We start from the raw sequence: 14,749 nt of genomic DNA, 5'->3' as shown, positions 1-14,749 counted from the left end.
TACTTGTGTTGGATTTAACGTTGATCTAATTAGTGAGGTTTGTTTCCGTTTGTTTCTGTAGTTCAGTGATTTAGCTCGGATTTGAGTCTTCTGTTATATTTGTTTCTTTGTTTGAAGCAGCACCCACAGCCCTTTCTCCTTTGCAGACACCTGGTTTTATGCTACTTCACTTTCCCCCCTCACGAGCTGGGTCCTAACACCAGGACTGTTTTTTATTTAATTCATTACCTTGTTTGTTTTTTCATGAATTTTATTTATTCACTTAACTCTGAGCAAAGCTGTCTTCTAAGACAAATAAACGCAACAAGTCAGTTAGTAATGTTTAATTTAGATTGTTTAATGTTAATTCCATGCTGTGTTTCAGTAAGAACAATACAGATTCCCTGTCTGTGGCTCCAGTCAGATATCCAGTAGTACAAATCAGCTCCAAGTTACACATAATGAAGCAAAACAAGAAGAGAAACAAAGGAAACAGCAAAGAAAGAAAACCTCTGAACCCAGAGGAACTTTAGTAAAAAGTAGGGGAGAAGCAGCAGAAAAGAGTATGTGTTAACTCATGCAAGCACCGACAATCCTTTCCATTTCAGGGCTCTCTGTCGAAAAGCAGGGCCAAATTGAGACTTGTCTTTTACACAAGTGTGAAATCTCCCAAGTTTTTTTTTTTTTTTTTTTTTTTTAAATTATAACCACCAGGTAGCGACAAGTCAACCTTCAGCGATTCAGCATGTGTGCACAGTTACAGTATTTTAGCACAAAGTACAGTCCAAGGACAACTACAAAAACATGACAACAGAATCACTATGGTGTAAAAGTTAAGCACTTTTTTGCCCCACGTGGATATCGCAAATTTTGCCAACTTCCTCTGAAAACCTAAGTCAACAAAAAGGGCACTTGTAGTTTTCTAAATTGCCCATAAAAAGGTAAAACGATTCGCATGACATTTCACTAAAAACAGAGATAAAATAGCTCCCATAACTAATAGTCGACATTATCAGTAATAAAAGTTAATTTCTGTAATTACATTAAGAAAAAAAAATTCTCAATACATCCAGCAACTGATAAAAATATTGAGGAAAAAGCAAAAAAACAAACAAAAATACAATAATAAAAACAAAGAACTTTTTCAGAACCGCTTGTACCAGAGAGAACGGAAAAAAAAAAAAAAAAAAAAGCCCAGGGACTCTCTTTATATTTGTCTTTCTAACATTGTATTTCCTGTCTCAATTAAGTGCTATTTACTTGAATGATGTAAGGACTAATATAAAAATAAAAAAGAGAAAAATAAAGTTGTTAACTCCGTGGCCCTGCTGGGTCATGGAGCTGCAGAGGTGGAAGAAAGGAAAAAGGAAGGGAGAGGAAGGTGACTCACAGAAAGGAAAGAAGAGTTGGAGGGGAGGAGGGGGGGGGGATGAGGATGGAGGAGGCTGCAGGTGGAGGGGGGAGGAGTGTGAGGAGGTGAAGGGAGGGTCTCAGGTTGTTGGCTGTTGGTGGCATAGTCTCACTGGGGCTCATCCTCAACGTCTTGCAGTGCCTCTTTGTTTTGTTCTTCACCTGGTCAAGAGAAAATACACGGTCAGCGTTTGGTTTTCATCTGACTGCTTACTCACAAACAAGGTTCCCAGGCCTAATGGTGACGAGGCCTAACATTTCGTAGAAAAGCCAATAAACTCAAACGCCGTTACATTTAAAACCTTCAGGAAATTCCGTTTGGAAAATGGCCAGGAACAAAGCTTGGGCCGTTGTTTTCCATTCTTTATGAAAGAAAACTTAATACTGGAATTAATATCAAAAACAGGTGAGTGAAGGTACTCATTATGCATGTTTGACGGTGTTGCATATATACATAGAGATTATGTTATGTTATTATTATTATTACTGATGCATTATTGTGGACGCAGCCTCGTACTGTTGCAGCTTTATATACAGTTAGGCAGTTTATTTTGCAACCCCCAATTTCAGTCATTTCTGAAAAACTTATTTTAATAACTAGTGACTATAGCTGTTGAATAAATTAATTGAAATACAGAGTGCAATTTTGCAAATTTGCTTTTGAAATGTAGAAGTATTAAGTAGCATAAATAAAAGTACAAATACCTCAAATACTGTCCTTCAGTACAAGAATTATGAAAATGTACTTTGTTACTTTCCACCACTGCTGGTTAACGGTGGGAAAAATACTTAGATACGTGGGAACATATACAGTCGTGGCCAAAAGTTTTGAGAATTACATAAATATTGGAAATTGGAAAAGTTGCTGCTTAAGTTTTTATAATAGCAATTTGCATATATTCCAGAATGTTATGAACAGTGATCAGATGAATTGCATAGTCCTTCTTTGCCATGAAAATTCCACTGCATCATTAAAGGACCTGCTGAGATCATTTCAGCAATCGTCTTGTTAACTCAGGTGAGAATGTTGACGAGCACAAGGCTGGAGATCATTATGTCAGGCTGATTGGGTTAGAATGGCAGACTTGACATGTTAAAAGGAGGGTGATGCTTGAAATCATTGTTCTTCCATTGTTAACCATGGTGACCTGCAAAGAAACGCGTGCAGCCATCATTGCGTTGCATAAAAATGGCTTCACAGGCAAGGATATTGTGGCTACTAAGATTGCACCTAAATCAACAATTTATAGGATTATCAAGAACTTCAAGGAAAGAGGTTCAATTCTTGTTAAGAAGGCTTCAGGGCGTCCAAGAAAGTCCAGCAAGCGCCAGGATCGTCTCCTAAAGAGGATTCAGCTGCGGGATCGGAGTGCCACCAGTGCAGAGCTTGCTCAGGAATGGCAGCAGGCAGGTGTGAGCACATCTGCACGCACAGTGAGGCGAAGACTTTTGGAAGATGGCCTGGTGTCAAGAAGGGCAGCAAAGAAGCCACTTCTCTTCAAAAAAAAACATCAGGGACAGATTGATCTTCTGCAGAAAGTATGGTGAATGGACTGCTGAGGACTGGGGCAAAGTCATATTCTCCGATGAAGCCTGTTTCCGATTGTTTGGGGCATCTGGAAAAAGGCTTGTCCGGAGAAGAAAAGGTGAGCGCTACCATCAGTCCTGTGTCATGCCAACAGTAAAGCATCCTGAGACCATTCATGTGTGGGGTTGCTTCTCATCCAAGGGAGTGGGCTCACTTACAATTTTGCCCAAAAACACAGCCATGAATAAAGAATGGTACCAAAACACCCTCCAACAGCAACTTCTTCCAACAATCCAACAACAGTTTGGTGAAGAACAATGCATTTTCCAGCACGATGGAGCACCGTGCCATAAGGCAAAAGTGATAACTAAGTGGCTCGAGGACCAAAACGTTGAAATTTTGGGTCCATGGCCTGGAAACTCCCCAGATCTTAATCCCATTGAGAACTTGTGGTCAATCCTCAAGAGGCGGGTGGACAAACAAAAACCCACTAATTCTGACAAACTCCAAGAAGTGATTATGAAAGAATGGGTTGCTATCAGTCAGGATTTGGCCCAGAAGTTGATTGAGAGCATGCCAAGTCGAATTGCAGAGGTCCTGAAAAAGAAGGGCCAACACTGCAAATACTGACTCTTTGCATAAATGTCATGTAATTGTCAATAAAAGCCTTTGAAACGTATAAAGTGCTTGTAATTATATTTCAGTACATCACAGAAACAACTGAAAAAAAGATCTAAAAGTAGTTTAGCAGCAAACTTTGTGAAAACTAATATTTGTGTCATTCTCAAAACTTTTGGCCACGACTGTACACTACAGTCCAGGTAAAAATCTGTTTAAACTGACATACTCATTTCTAAAAAATCTTGACTTTTGCAAGTGGAAATCTTTAAAATAAATTCCTTATCAGCTGGAAGCATCAGTCAAAATGCATGCTGAACCCAGATGTAACTTTCACCAGTGTTTGGGGTTGAGTGAAATGTGGTATCAAATTGTGTATCACAGCCACTCCTTCAAGTACAGTAATTGGAAAACGGAAAGGGGTGAAAACTCAAGAGCTCAAAAAGTGAAAAGAAAACAAAACCCCGAGTGAACAGTGTTTAAAACTCATGAAGTCAGTGGAGCTCGACTGAGTGTACAAGCAGTCCAGCATGCAAATAACATGATTGAAATCTCTGCTACATGATGTACATAAAACTTTAAGAGGCAACTAAGAGATAACTCACACTCTGTAAACATAAGTCAAGATCAGCTGAACTATCTAAACTCAAGAAACCCTGTTTGAACTGGCTCTGGTGGGAAGATCAAAGATTACAGCCGGTTACCCATAGTTAATACAAAATCCAACCGAATGAGTGAGTGACAAAGCAACAGGTGAGTGAATTGAATTATTAAACCAGGGGTGAGTTAGTGTTGAGAAGGGGAAGAAAGGCAGCCACACACACAAGCAAGGCTTGGGTGAGCAACACTTACAAAGTACAGTTAACATGGGAAATGAACAGTCAGGTTTGTTTCCTTTAGGACTCTACAGCAGAGGAAATGAGAAAAAGACAAGAGACATGACGAGTCACTGAGAAATAAAAGGTGGCGGTGGATGCTCTGCAACGCAGCAAATCCAAACAGCCCGAAGGAATGCAGGAATAGAAAAAATGAATCAAACGGGGCTGAATGGTTTATCGTTCCTCATACCGAAATCGTGATTGTTAATTATGTAAAATAAGATCACTGCTCTTGCGATTTGAACATTTCCAGTCTCAACCAGTTGCAGCTTGTGGTGGTGACAATTTAGCAGCTTAAAAGGAACACGCCACCGTTTTTCTGAAATATGGTTATTCACTGTCTCCCCTAGATGTAGATAGGTGGGCAAACGCATTTTTGTCTGAGTGCATGCATGGTCTTAGTCCGGCAGCGCCGCCGCTGGTTTAACTTAGCGTAGTGAATGGAATCCTATGTTGCCGGATAGCATGTCGTGAGTAAAAGTAAGCCAAAAGAAAACGTATTACTTCTTGTGGCCTGCATATTCACGAGTACAAATAGCAATGCAGATTAAGACTAGACGATTTCCTAGGCAGATTTAGACTTGGGACTATATTGAGGCGAAGCACTGCTACTTGTGCGCAGAGATATCACCCAACACCTGAAACCCCCCAACTTCCGTCAACATCAACAAACCTAGTGCCTAGTGTTTATTCAGTGAGTTGGTGAAATAACAGAAGAGACATATTGACTGTTTATAAAAGAGCAACAGAGTGGTGTGTCTTTTTCTACATAACATACATTTTAAATGAGACGGCTGGTAGACAGAGCTGTCGGAATCTCCCAAGTCAATTTTTAAAAGCTATATATCATTTTGATCTCATAACCACAAAAGCTCAAAATCAGGACTTCCAGTTTTCAGGGCTGTGAAGCAGCTTGTCCCGTCAGCGTGTAAAGCAAACGTTAGCTCAAGCAGCTAAAGTGCAGAGGTGTCAACAGTAGCATTAGGGGGCTGTCAGTCCGATATAAACACTGTCAGATTTGATTAACCAACCGTTTGTAATTACTGTTTAACTGTTCAACTATGTGTTTTCAATAAATATAACACCACTTTTAGAATGTCACATATACCACAAATGTAATGTCTTAATAAATGTGAGCTGAACAGGTCATTTTTCCATATTAACTAGGCAAGTTTACTTTGAACTTTTGATGTTTCTCTGACTGCCCCTTATATGCAACTGTATTTGTCTATCTGTAGTTTAGTAGTTATTTATTCCAGTGTAGTTTAGTCTATGTAAATTAATCGCAATTAAAATCACAATATTGGCTGGGGAAAGCAGATAATCTTTGTTAGGTAGGATGGTTATGACCTTTAGCTCTAGAGGGCCGATTCAGCTCAGCCACATGTACAACAGTAAGACAGAAATTCTGTAACAAACCAAGTCTGTAGCTGGGCATGCAAACTGTGAGCAGCGTGATTCAGGTCCTGAAAGTTCAAGCTGATGTCAGTGTGGCTTTTTAGGTCATGGCTTAACTTTTCACCGTCTCTGACCTTCAACAACCAGATTTCCTTGTTACTTGATTCCCCCCCAGTTCTGTCAAAACGTACATCTCAAAGATCAGATACATCACCATGGCTTCACTTGGATCACGATGAGACAGGAGCAGACCCTCTGTGGCCATCGTAGCCTTTTTAGAGTGTCCCAAAACTATAAGTGCAAATACTTTCTAACAACTTCAGCATGAGTAGCCAAAAACTAATTCATCTTGGGCATATGAGCAGAGTAAAGGTAAAGACAAAGGAAACTGGAACAACGTAGCCCAACAAGTAAAAACAAAATCACACCCAATTACAACTAATTACTTTAGACTGTTAACCAATTGTACTGGAGTCCAGTACACCAAGCTGCGTAAAGAGCCAGGTTAGAAATGAAGCCTTTTGAGCCCAGTGGTAACAGAAATCAAAGTGACAAACTCTTTTGATAAACACGACAATTTTGATTTCCTATTTAGATCGCTGCAGTTATTACTACCGTGATATAACTCACAATGACAAAGCTAAAATCATAATTTGGATGTACGGCTTACTTTTCCTTGTAAAAATGGAAATGCAATACTATACGTTAGCATCAGAACATCAATCAAGCTGCTCACAGTATTAAGACGTTTTAAATCCAGTGTAACAAGGTTTTAGGCAGGTAACGGGAGACGAGTGAGTTAGTTCATCAGTGTATCAGCATCTAGCCGTTGAAAGAGGTTCTGCAGTGACAAACAGGTAGGTTGCAGACGCAGTACATTGTTCTAGATTAGTATTATGAATGGGGGCACCACGATACGAGACTCTTACCCTCTCCCTGCATATCTGAAGTCCATAGTGTGAGGTTGTCACGTAACAACTGCATGATAAGCGTAGAGTCCTTGTAGCTGTCTTCATTCAGAGTGTCCAGTTCTGCGATGGCGTCATCGAATGCAGCCTTTGCCAACCTGAGCAAACACACTTCTGTTGAAATCACTTCGTACTTTAACTGTATCAAAACATGTATTCAAACTCTTCAAGCCCATCACATTAGGATAAGGTGGAAAGATATATTCCACATTATCCATCTGTGTTAGAGATTGTGTGTATTAAGTAACTCAATTAACTAAATTTGTGTTTTCTTGCAATGGGCTTCTATTAATATTACTTTATGCATATGTCAACACAAAGCCAAAGCCACACAGGAATGGCTTCAAACTAACAATGTTAACGTGTTAACGTTGGGTCAGAGGCTAGCCACACCTAAATACTTACTTGAGGTGGGTGAATACTATTAACCATTTTGTGTTAAGGCCCTGACACACAAACCCGATAATCGGCCGTCGGACAGTCTGGCGAGGTCCGTGACTCGAGTCTGTTCGGTGTGTTCCGTGCCGTCGTCCGTCAGAGGAGCTGTCGGCCTTCATTTTGGCCGACCTGACATGTTGCGTCGGAGGGCGGGCAGTCGGACTCCATGACCAATCTGATTGGTGGAGTGCTAACCCAGAAATGATGAGCGGGATGAGCGTGACTAGAGTCTCTCAAAATCTGACGAAAATCTTTTAAGCTGACCTTTGTCGATCTGAAATAAAGACAGATTCAGCAACTGCACGGCCTATTTCTCGCTTAAAATGTTTTCAGAAACACGTTTCAGTGAACTATTTTAGTACAATATGAGATCGTATTCTGAACAAGTTGCCATGACAGTCTGGCTTTGAATTTCTGGAGAAACCACACCCACGTGACGCGTTCGTCCAATCAGCTGTCGGTTTTCATTTTTTTGGGCGACAATACAGATTAGCGCCGCCTGCTGTTACGGAGACGTATTACACGCTCAAGTCGGCGTCGCTTCGGTGCGTTCTGAGACACTTTTTGGACCTCGGGGAGCCGACTGATCAGTCCGACTGCCTTTTCTGCCAACGGTCGGCCGTCTGGTTAGTGTGTCAGGGGCTTTACATGCTTAATTTAGATTGATCCAAGCCAAAAGAAGCCTACTTACATCTTAATTAAAAAATGTATATTGTAATAGAAAAAAAACATGAAGAGGTCAAGGGGTGAATACTTTTGAAAATGAACACAGGGTTTAAAACTTGAGCTTGTCAGAACAACAGCCCTGATGGGGAAAAGGCAAGAACCTCTAGTTATGCATGAAAACTGGGGAAGATTAATGAAGGTAGATAATAAAAAGATTGAACCTAGGTTCTTTATAGTCAGGGCTCCAACACCTTGAATCCTTAAAAAAAAAAAAAACCTCTTCTGATCAAATCTTGGGAGGTGCTATGTAAATAAAAGATTATACTCTGCTTTACCATTGTTGATGAAACTAAAAAGAAACGGAGAAAGTGTATTGCAGAAACAGTAACCTGCAAGCGCGGTCAGGAGAGTTTAGGATCTCATAGTAGAAGACGGAGAAGTTGAGGGCAAGACCGAGGCGGATGGGGTGTGTGGGTGGCAGCTCCAACATGGCTAGATCGGTAGCAGTTTTGTAGGCCACCAGGCTGTTCTCTGCTGCCTCCTTTCTGTTGTTGCCAGTGGCAAATTCTGCCAGGTACCTGTGGTAGTCACCCTTCCTGGAATTGGAGAAAAACAAAATTGGGCACCAAATTCAGTAACTATAGTGTTTCCTTTGTCTTAAGTATATGATAAAATGACAAGTTAATTGTTATGCTTAGTGTGTTTACGGTCTTGATGGAGCTAGCAGTGCAACTTATTATACAAGCTCTCACTATACATATTCCTGAAAAGTGTCCCATTTGTGAACCTTCTTGATATTTCTATGGTTTCCTCAGATCCCGACCCTGACCTTTGCTGTCTGCAATTTACCTGTCAATATTCCTTTAACCATACAACTATGTCAAATAATGCTCATACACAAAAACATACTCATCATTCTGTTTAAGGACTGGAGAGGGTTCATTTATACATCTACTAATTTACATTCAGACCACAAAGCTCTTACATTTTGTTGTAGAAGACCTTAGACTCTCCCATGATAGCAGAGGGGAGTAGGTGCCGTTCCAGTGCATCCAGAATGTCACCACAGATTGACTTCAGCTCCTTCTCAACCTGCCACCAAACAAACAAAATAAGGATGATTATTCAATCAGCAAAACATTTGAAACATTTTCCACAAGTTCTCCTCTAAGTCCAAATGATACTTTCCGCTTCTGTGTGGGTACAAAGTCTATGTAAATTAAATTTAGTCATCTGCCTATGTTTGTGAGGGTCAAACGTGTAACTGCGTGGGCTCTATGTGCCAACAAACGCGTGACTACGTCCATGTACGCAGACACCTGCTGTAGCTGCCTGTGTCCTTTTCGAGACGATATCTGCCCAATGCTAATAACCTGTAACAAATGTGTTCCCCAAGGGAGATAGAGAACAACAAAAGAAATGATGGTACAACAGCAGGATTACCCATCTCTGAATCCGATTAGGTCACTGACTGCAGCCCAACTGCCTCTCCCATCTCTCTGACACACTCTGGCCTCTCCCAGATTAACAGCCAGCTCTTATTACCTTCATAAAAGCAAGAGAGTGTAGGATTTTGCCAACTATGACTCAGACACAGTCTGTTCCGGTAGCTGCTTATAGTGTGTATTATTTATATTACTTAGGGATCTCACATTCGCACAGCAAATCTGAGATACTTTGAAATGGCATACTGTATATCATATATGGGACAATGGGACATAAATGGACTTACATGAATTCATGTAAGTGTTCCTGACAGACACTGTCTAAATACATATGCTAAGCTTGTTTATGGGCCTTTGCTGAGTACTTTACCGTTTGCCTGTATTCCCGGATCATCTTCAGTTTCTCTTCTCCGCCCTTGTTCTCTTCCCTCTGTTCGATACTGCTAATTATCCTCCAGGAGGCTCTCCGAGCTCCAATCACATTCTTGTAGGCCACTGATAGTAGGTTCCTCTCCTCCACTGTGAGCTCCACATCCATGCCTGCCACGTTCTTCATAGACACCACCATCTCTGTTGAGGAGACACATGTAACAGTCCTCAGATATTTCATTCAAATAATCTTTCTCATCAACCTAACATCTTGAGAGTACACACTAAAAACGAGCTGTCGATCATCATCAATCATGTTGTCTGACTAAAAACTTGAGAGATTTAATGTCTGAGCTTTTCAAACTAAAGCGTCAATTCCCTAATTGTGCTGTGACATAATGCTTTCAAGTGGCAAACAGAGATTAAAATATATTCAGGTAACCAGCAATAGTATGCCATTTCCACGTACTTTAAAATATTGTAATTTGACTATATGCATTACAGATCTGAAAGCAAATAAATATGCTTCACAAATCCATGACTTTTGGGAAAAAACTTGCATTATGGATGAAGTCGTGTGCCTTCAGATAATTTAAAGCTTACAGAATATGCAAGACAGGTTGACATGACAGAGGGTGTTTAGAGTAAAATGTTAAAAGGCAAGCATCTGTATTTTTTAACCTAGACCCTATTGGTTTTTGTGCCTAAGTGACTAATGGGGACAACAATTTTTGAAATTGGTCTAGAATTAAGCGAGAGCCCTGCAGAAGGCAGCCATGAAAACACGCTGCAATATAATCGCTCTGGGCGATTGTCAACCGTCAATGTACGTCCACTAACAGTGCTTATTTTTGGTAGCTTAGTGTTATTTAAAATATTTTCAATGTCATGGCTAAAGACTCAGCTGATTACTACAATGTGGATTTAAGTCACCTCTCGCAAGATTTGAGAACGAGACTTCTTTGTGAGCAACACTTGGTTAGACACAATAACAAACAGACCAAGCGAAGGGTAAAGAAAAACGTTTAATTTCCTCTGTAGGGTCATTTCAATAATCCTGTTAGACACTTAAGGCAGCTACGCACCGGGCCGATAATCGGCCTGTGGACAGTCTGGCGAGGTCGGTGACTCGAGTCTGTTTGGTGTGTTCCATGCCGTCGTCCGTCCGAGGGGCCGTCGGCCTTCATTTTGGCCGACCTGACATGCTCAGTTGGAGACAGGGCAGTCGGGACTCACCCGGAATCTGACAAAAATCTTTTAAACTGACCTTTGACGATCTGAAATGAAGACAGATTCAGCAACTGCATGGCCTATTTCTCGCTTAAAATGTTTTCAGAAACACGTTTCGGTGAACTATTTTAGTACAATATGAGATCGTATTCTGAACAACCCGCCATGACAGTCTGTTTTTGAATTTCCGGAGAAACCAGACCCACGTGACGCGTTCGTCCAATCGGCTGCCGGTTTTCATTTTGTGGGCGACAATACAGATTAGCGCTGCCTGCTGTTATGGAGACGTATTACGTCTCGTCGCTTTGGTGTGTTCCGAGGCACTTTTTTTGACCAACTCGGGGAGACTGATCAGTCCAACTGCCTTTTCTGCCGAGGGTCGGCCGTCTGGTCGGTGTGTAACTGCCTTTAGACTAAGGCAGTGAGCCTGTCATTGGCAAAAACAAGCACCTTTAGCGATTAGCCTACAGTGCAGACCATTTCCCTGCTCCTGGCTGCAGGGCTCTCGCTCAATGTGTGGTAGGAATGTTTGGACCGGATTCAGACAGCCTCTCTAGCATTAACAAAATATAATTCAAATGCAGCTTTCAACGATCAGCAGCACTTAAAAAATATGTTTGTCATTAGTGACGACTCTGTGCTGTCAGTGTAGCCTAGTTATACTGATGACTAAAGTACCCTATGTTTATTAAAAAGGCACTCGCATGCTCGGATTACAACACACACAGAGGCCGTGTGGCTTCATTCTATGCTCAGGGCGGCATTAATCCACCCTTATCTTTACATAGCAAATAGTTTTTCACTGCTATATTAATGTTCTGAATATGGAGTGAATTATGCGGTTTTTTTATACTGTCATATTGTTTCGCTGACCAGGCGTCATACGGTATGGTGCTGTCAAGATGTGATTTACAGTGATGCAAGGGTATTGAGTATTTTGCACAAAAGTACAATTAAGTCAAAATGTCATGCTGTGGGCTTTATTAGCTAAATCACAAATGCATTGCATACATAAATTAAGAAAACCACATTGAAAAAATATTGTTTCTTGCACAAACAGCCACTCTAAAATTAAATTAACTTTATCAATTCCGCCTTAATTCCGTACAACAATATATATACTGAAATAGATTAATAAAATGTAAATATCGACGACATTGCCATTATGCCCCATTACCGGTTTTAATGATTAAGAAAGACATAAAAAAGAGGGGGTCAGATTCCCATCCAATAAGTTTCTTCTGGCTAAGGGACTGCACACACATAAACCAATTTCTCATTTCATTGATCTGTAGCTAATATACTTCTCAGGTTAAAAGTATGGTTGAATTGTATGGCATCATTGGCGGCTTGCAGGGTATTGATTTTTTAAAATAACTAACTTTGTGGGTTGAATGGTTCAAACGCGCAGGCTAGATTTCTCTCTGAATCTGACATTAATTAGCTAATACATGACTTCTCCCACGCCAATCTATGAAGCTCTTTAGAAATTCATCTTTCCATGGCATGTTAAACATCAGATAACCTACTGGAGAATAACAATATGAATCGACTACATTCCAGCAAGGTTACCATTCAGCCAGTAAACCATACATCACTCTGTAAATACACTCTGTCCAAATCCCGTGAATGAGTCATGGCACATTCACTTAACGTTACTGGGCAACGTATGACCAGTGGCAAAGGCTCCGTCTAAAAACAGCCTCAACAAGGCCTGTAATGGTATGACAATCTGACAGAGTGTACCAGAGAGAGGAAGAGGGAGTCATTTTCGCCAATCGATCCGTATAGCCTGCTTGCAGGGGAACACCCTACCAAGTGAACAGCTGCCCTCCCACTCATTGCTAACACACAGCAAGCTTCAAGTAGCTAACCTTTATCTTTATATATTTTTACGTACCGTGTTACATATACACGTATACATATATTATTTTCATTGTGCATAACGTTACATGTACAACATTCATGTTTAAAGTCAGCTTATTAATTTGCAATTACTGTCTTACACAAATTTATATTACCATATTTCACATTTTATTATGTTCATATGTACCCATAATAACTTGCATTATGTTACGTCGTTGATTCTCATTTAGTTATATACATTTTTTTTTCATTTAGTAATTTAATTAACGTTAACAGTTGTTGGGGGGAGGCTGAAACTAGGATTTTCAGTGACAACGACTGCTTCTGTAATTATTGTGCATCTGACAATAATTAACATATATATAATACATATAATAATAGCAATTCAGCTAACGCCTCGCTAATGTGAAAGTTGGCTAACATCGGTGACAGAATCACGCAAAAACTTGGTACGTTATTGTGCGTACATAGACAGATGACAGTGGGTGTAACTAACCGGCCAGTAGCTAAGCTACAGCGATAGCATGGTGCAGGGGAGGCAACTCTTGGTAGATGCTAGATCGCACCCGATACACGTACGATTCAACACGGGCACACTGCGCAGGCGTCAACACTTGGGCTTCCCGTCCAAAAACTACACAATCGAACATATTCCAAAAGGAATGTAATTAGAAATTTGCGAGAAAATATTAACAACATCGGCAACCAAGAGTTCAGTAACGTCTGTTGGATGGTGTTAAAATGTTGACGCATGCGCAGCCCGTGTCGACGTCCACACTTGTATCGGATGCGATCTAGCATCTACACAGCTCCAGTAATCCGCCATTTTGTTGTGGCCCCTTCGCTAACGCTAGCCACTGTCAGTCACATCCGTACACTTTTCCCTTAATCACAGAGACTTTGACATTTGCTCTTGTTTTAATGTCGCATCAGTTTCTTCCAACACGGAGCCATCTGCCATGTCAATGACTAGTTAGCTGAAAGACGACGGCCGTAGTCACGTTAGCTTTCTAGTTAGCCGCGGCTAGTTGAGCACTGCTTCGTTAACGTGAGAGAGCTCGCAGAACAAAATCCCTGCGGCGAACATGTCTCCCTCCTTGCAGCCCTGAAAGTGTGTCTTACCGTCATATCTCTCTGCTTGCTCGGCGAGTTTTGCCTGATAAACTAGGTCCTCTCGCTCTCCCATTGTGTGTTGAGATGCAGGTAGAGTGACGAACTAATCAAAGTGACAAATCTTTAGTGAAGGTCTATCGGCGGTTCCTAGAAATCAACTGGGTCGATGAGTGGTGTTCCGCCCCACCGGCAGCGATGTGCTGGGATGGAGTAAAGATGGCGACCAGCCTCATCCGAGTACTGCACATGAATCACCAGCTCTGATACCTCCCCTCCAGTAATTTTTTATTTTTGTAAGGTCAGAATCTCTGCAAGCTCATTTAGAGTAACAAACACTAAATGCATTTTTTTGTAAATTATATACATGTACAGTCATTGTGTGTTTCTATCATTTTGTTTGTTTCTTTATTTACACATTTTACATTTATACATATACAAAATAAAAAGATACAATATACATATAATTTGCAAGGTAATGTAAAAGAGAAACACCTAGTAAAAACCCTCCAGGGACTTGAAAAGTGTCTTTCTCCAGGCATTATATTACAGGAAATAATTACTCCAATGTAATATACATGTGTATGTATCTATCAATAATTGTCCTTTAAATATCTGTCAACACCATATACTGTCATATCCACCTACCTCAGATATGTAAGCAGCCTGTTATATTAATACTTATTTATTTATACCAGCACCATTTGCACCTTTGCATTGCATTGTATTACTCTTTACAATGTGTGTACGAATGTAGTCTGTGTGTATTATATACATTTTTTTATATACAAACGTATATCTATACATAGTAGTCAAATGTTGATGTTTAGCTTGTTCAGCTTTGAT

General features: G+C 40.5%; 1 protein-coding gene across 2 annotated transcripts; it reads right to left on the bottom strand.

Moving 5' to 3' along the window:
* Positions 1–316: 316 nt before the first annotated feature.
* Positions 317–14,187, bottom strand: ywhae1 (tyrosine 3-monooxygenase/tryptophan 5-monooxygenase activation protein, epsilon polypeptide 1). 2 transcript variants are annotated; one of them, XM_036001304.1, is made up of 7 exons: positions 13,916–14,187; positions 9,699–9,898; positions 8,869–8,975; positions 8,273–8,479; positions 6,741–6,877; positions 4,388–4,439; positions 317–1,551 (listed from the first exon to the last, which is right to left on the bottom strand). In XM_036001304.1, exons 1-6 carry the CDS (start codon positions 13,977–13,979, stop codon positions 4,432–4,434), a joined length of 723 nt encoding a protein of 240 aa, XP_035857197.1. In that variant the 5' UTR covers positions 13,980–14,187; the 3' UTR covers positions 317–1,551; positions 4,388–4,431. The 2 variants fall into 2 exon arrangements, with proteins under 2 accessions (XP_035857197.1, XP_031139497.1); XM_031283637.2 differs by lacking the exon at positions 4,388–4,439.
* Between the last annotated feature and the right edge of the window lie 562 nt (positions 14,188–14,749).

Source organism: Sander lucioperca, chromosome 5 (genome assembly GCF_008315115.2).
Source record: "Sander lucioperca isolate FBNREF2018 chromosome 5, SLUC_FBN_1.2, whole genome shotgun sequence".
NCBI lineage: Eukaryota > Metazoa > Chordata > Actinopteri > Perciformes > Percidae > Sander > Sander lucioperca.
This window is presented reverse-complemented; position numbering and strand designations above follow the sequence as displayed.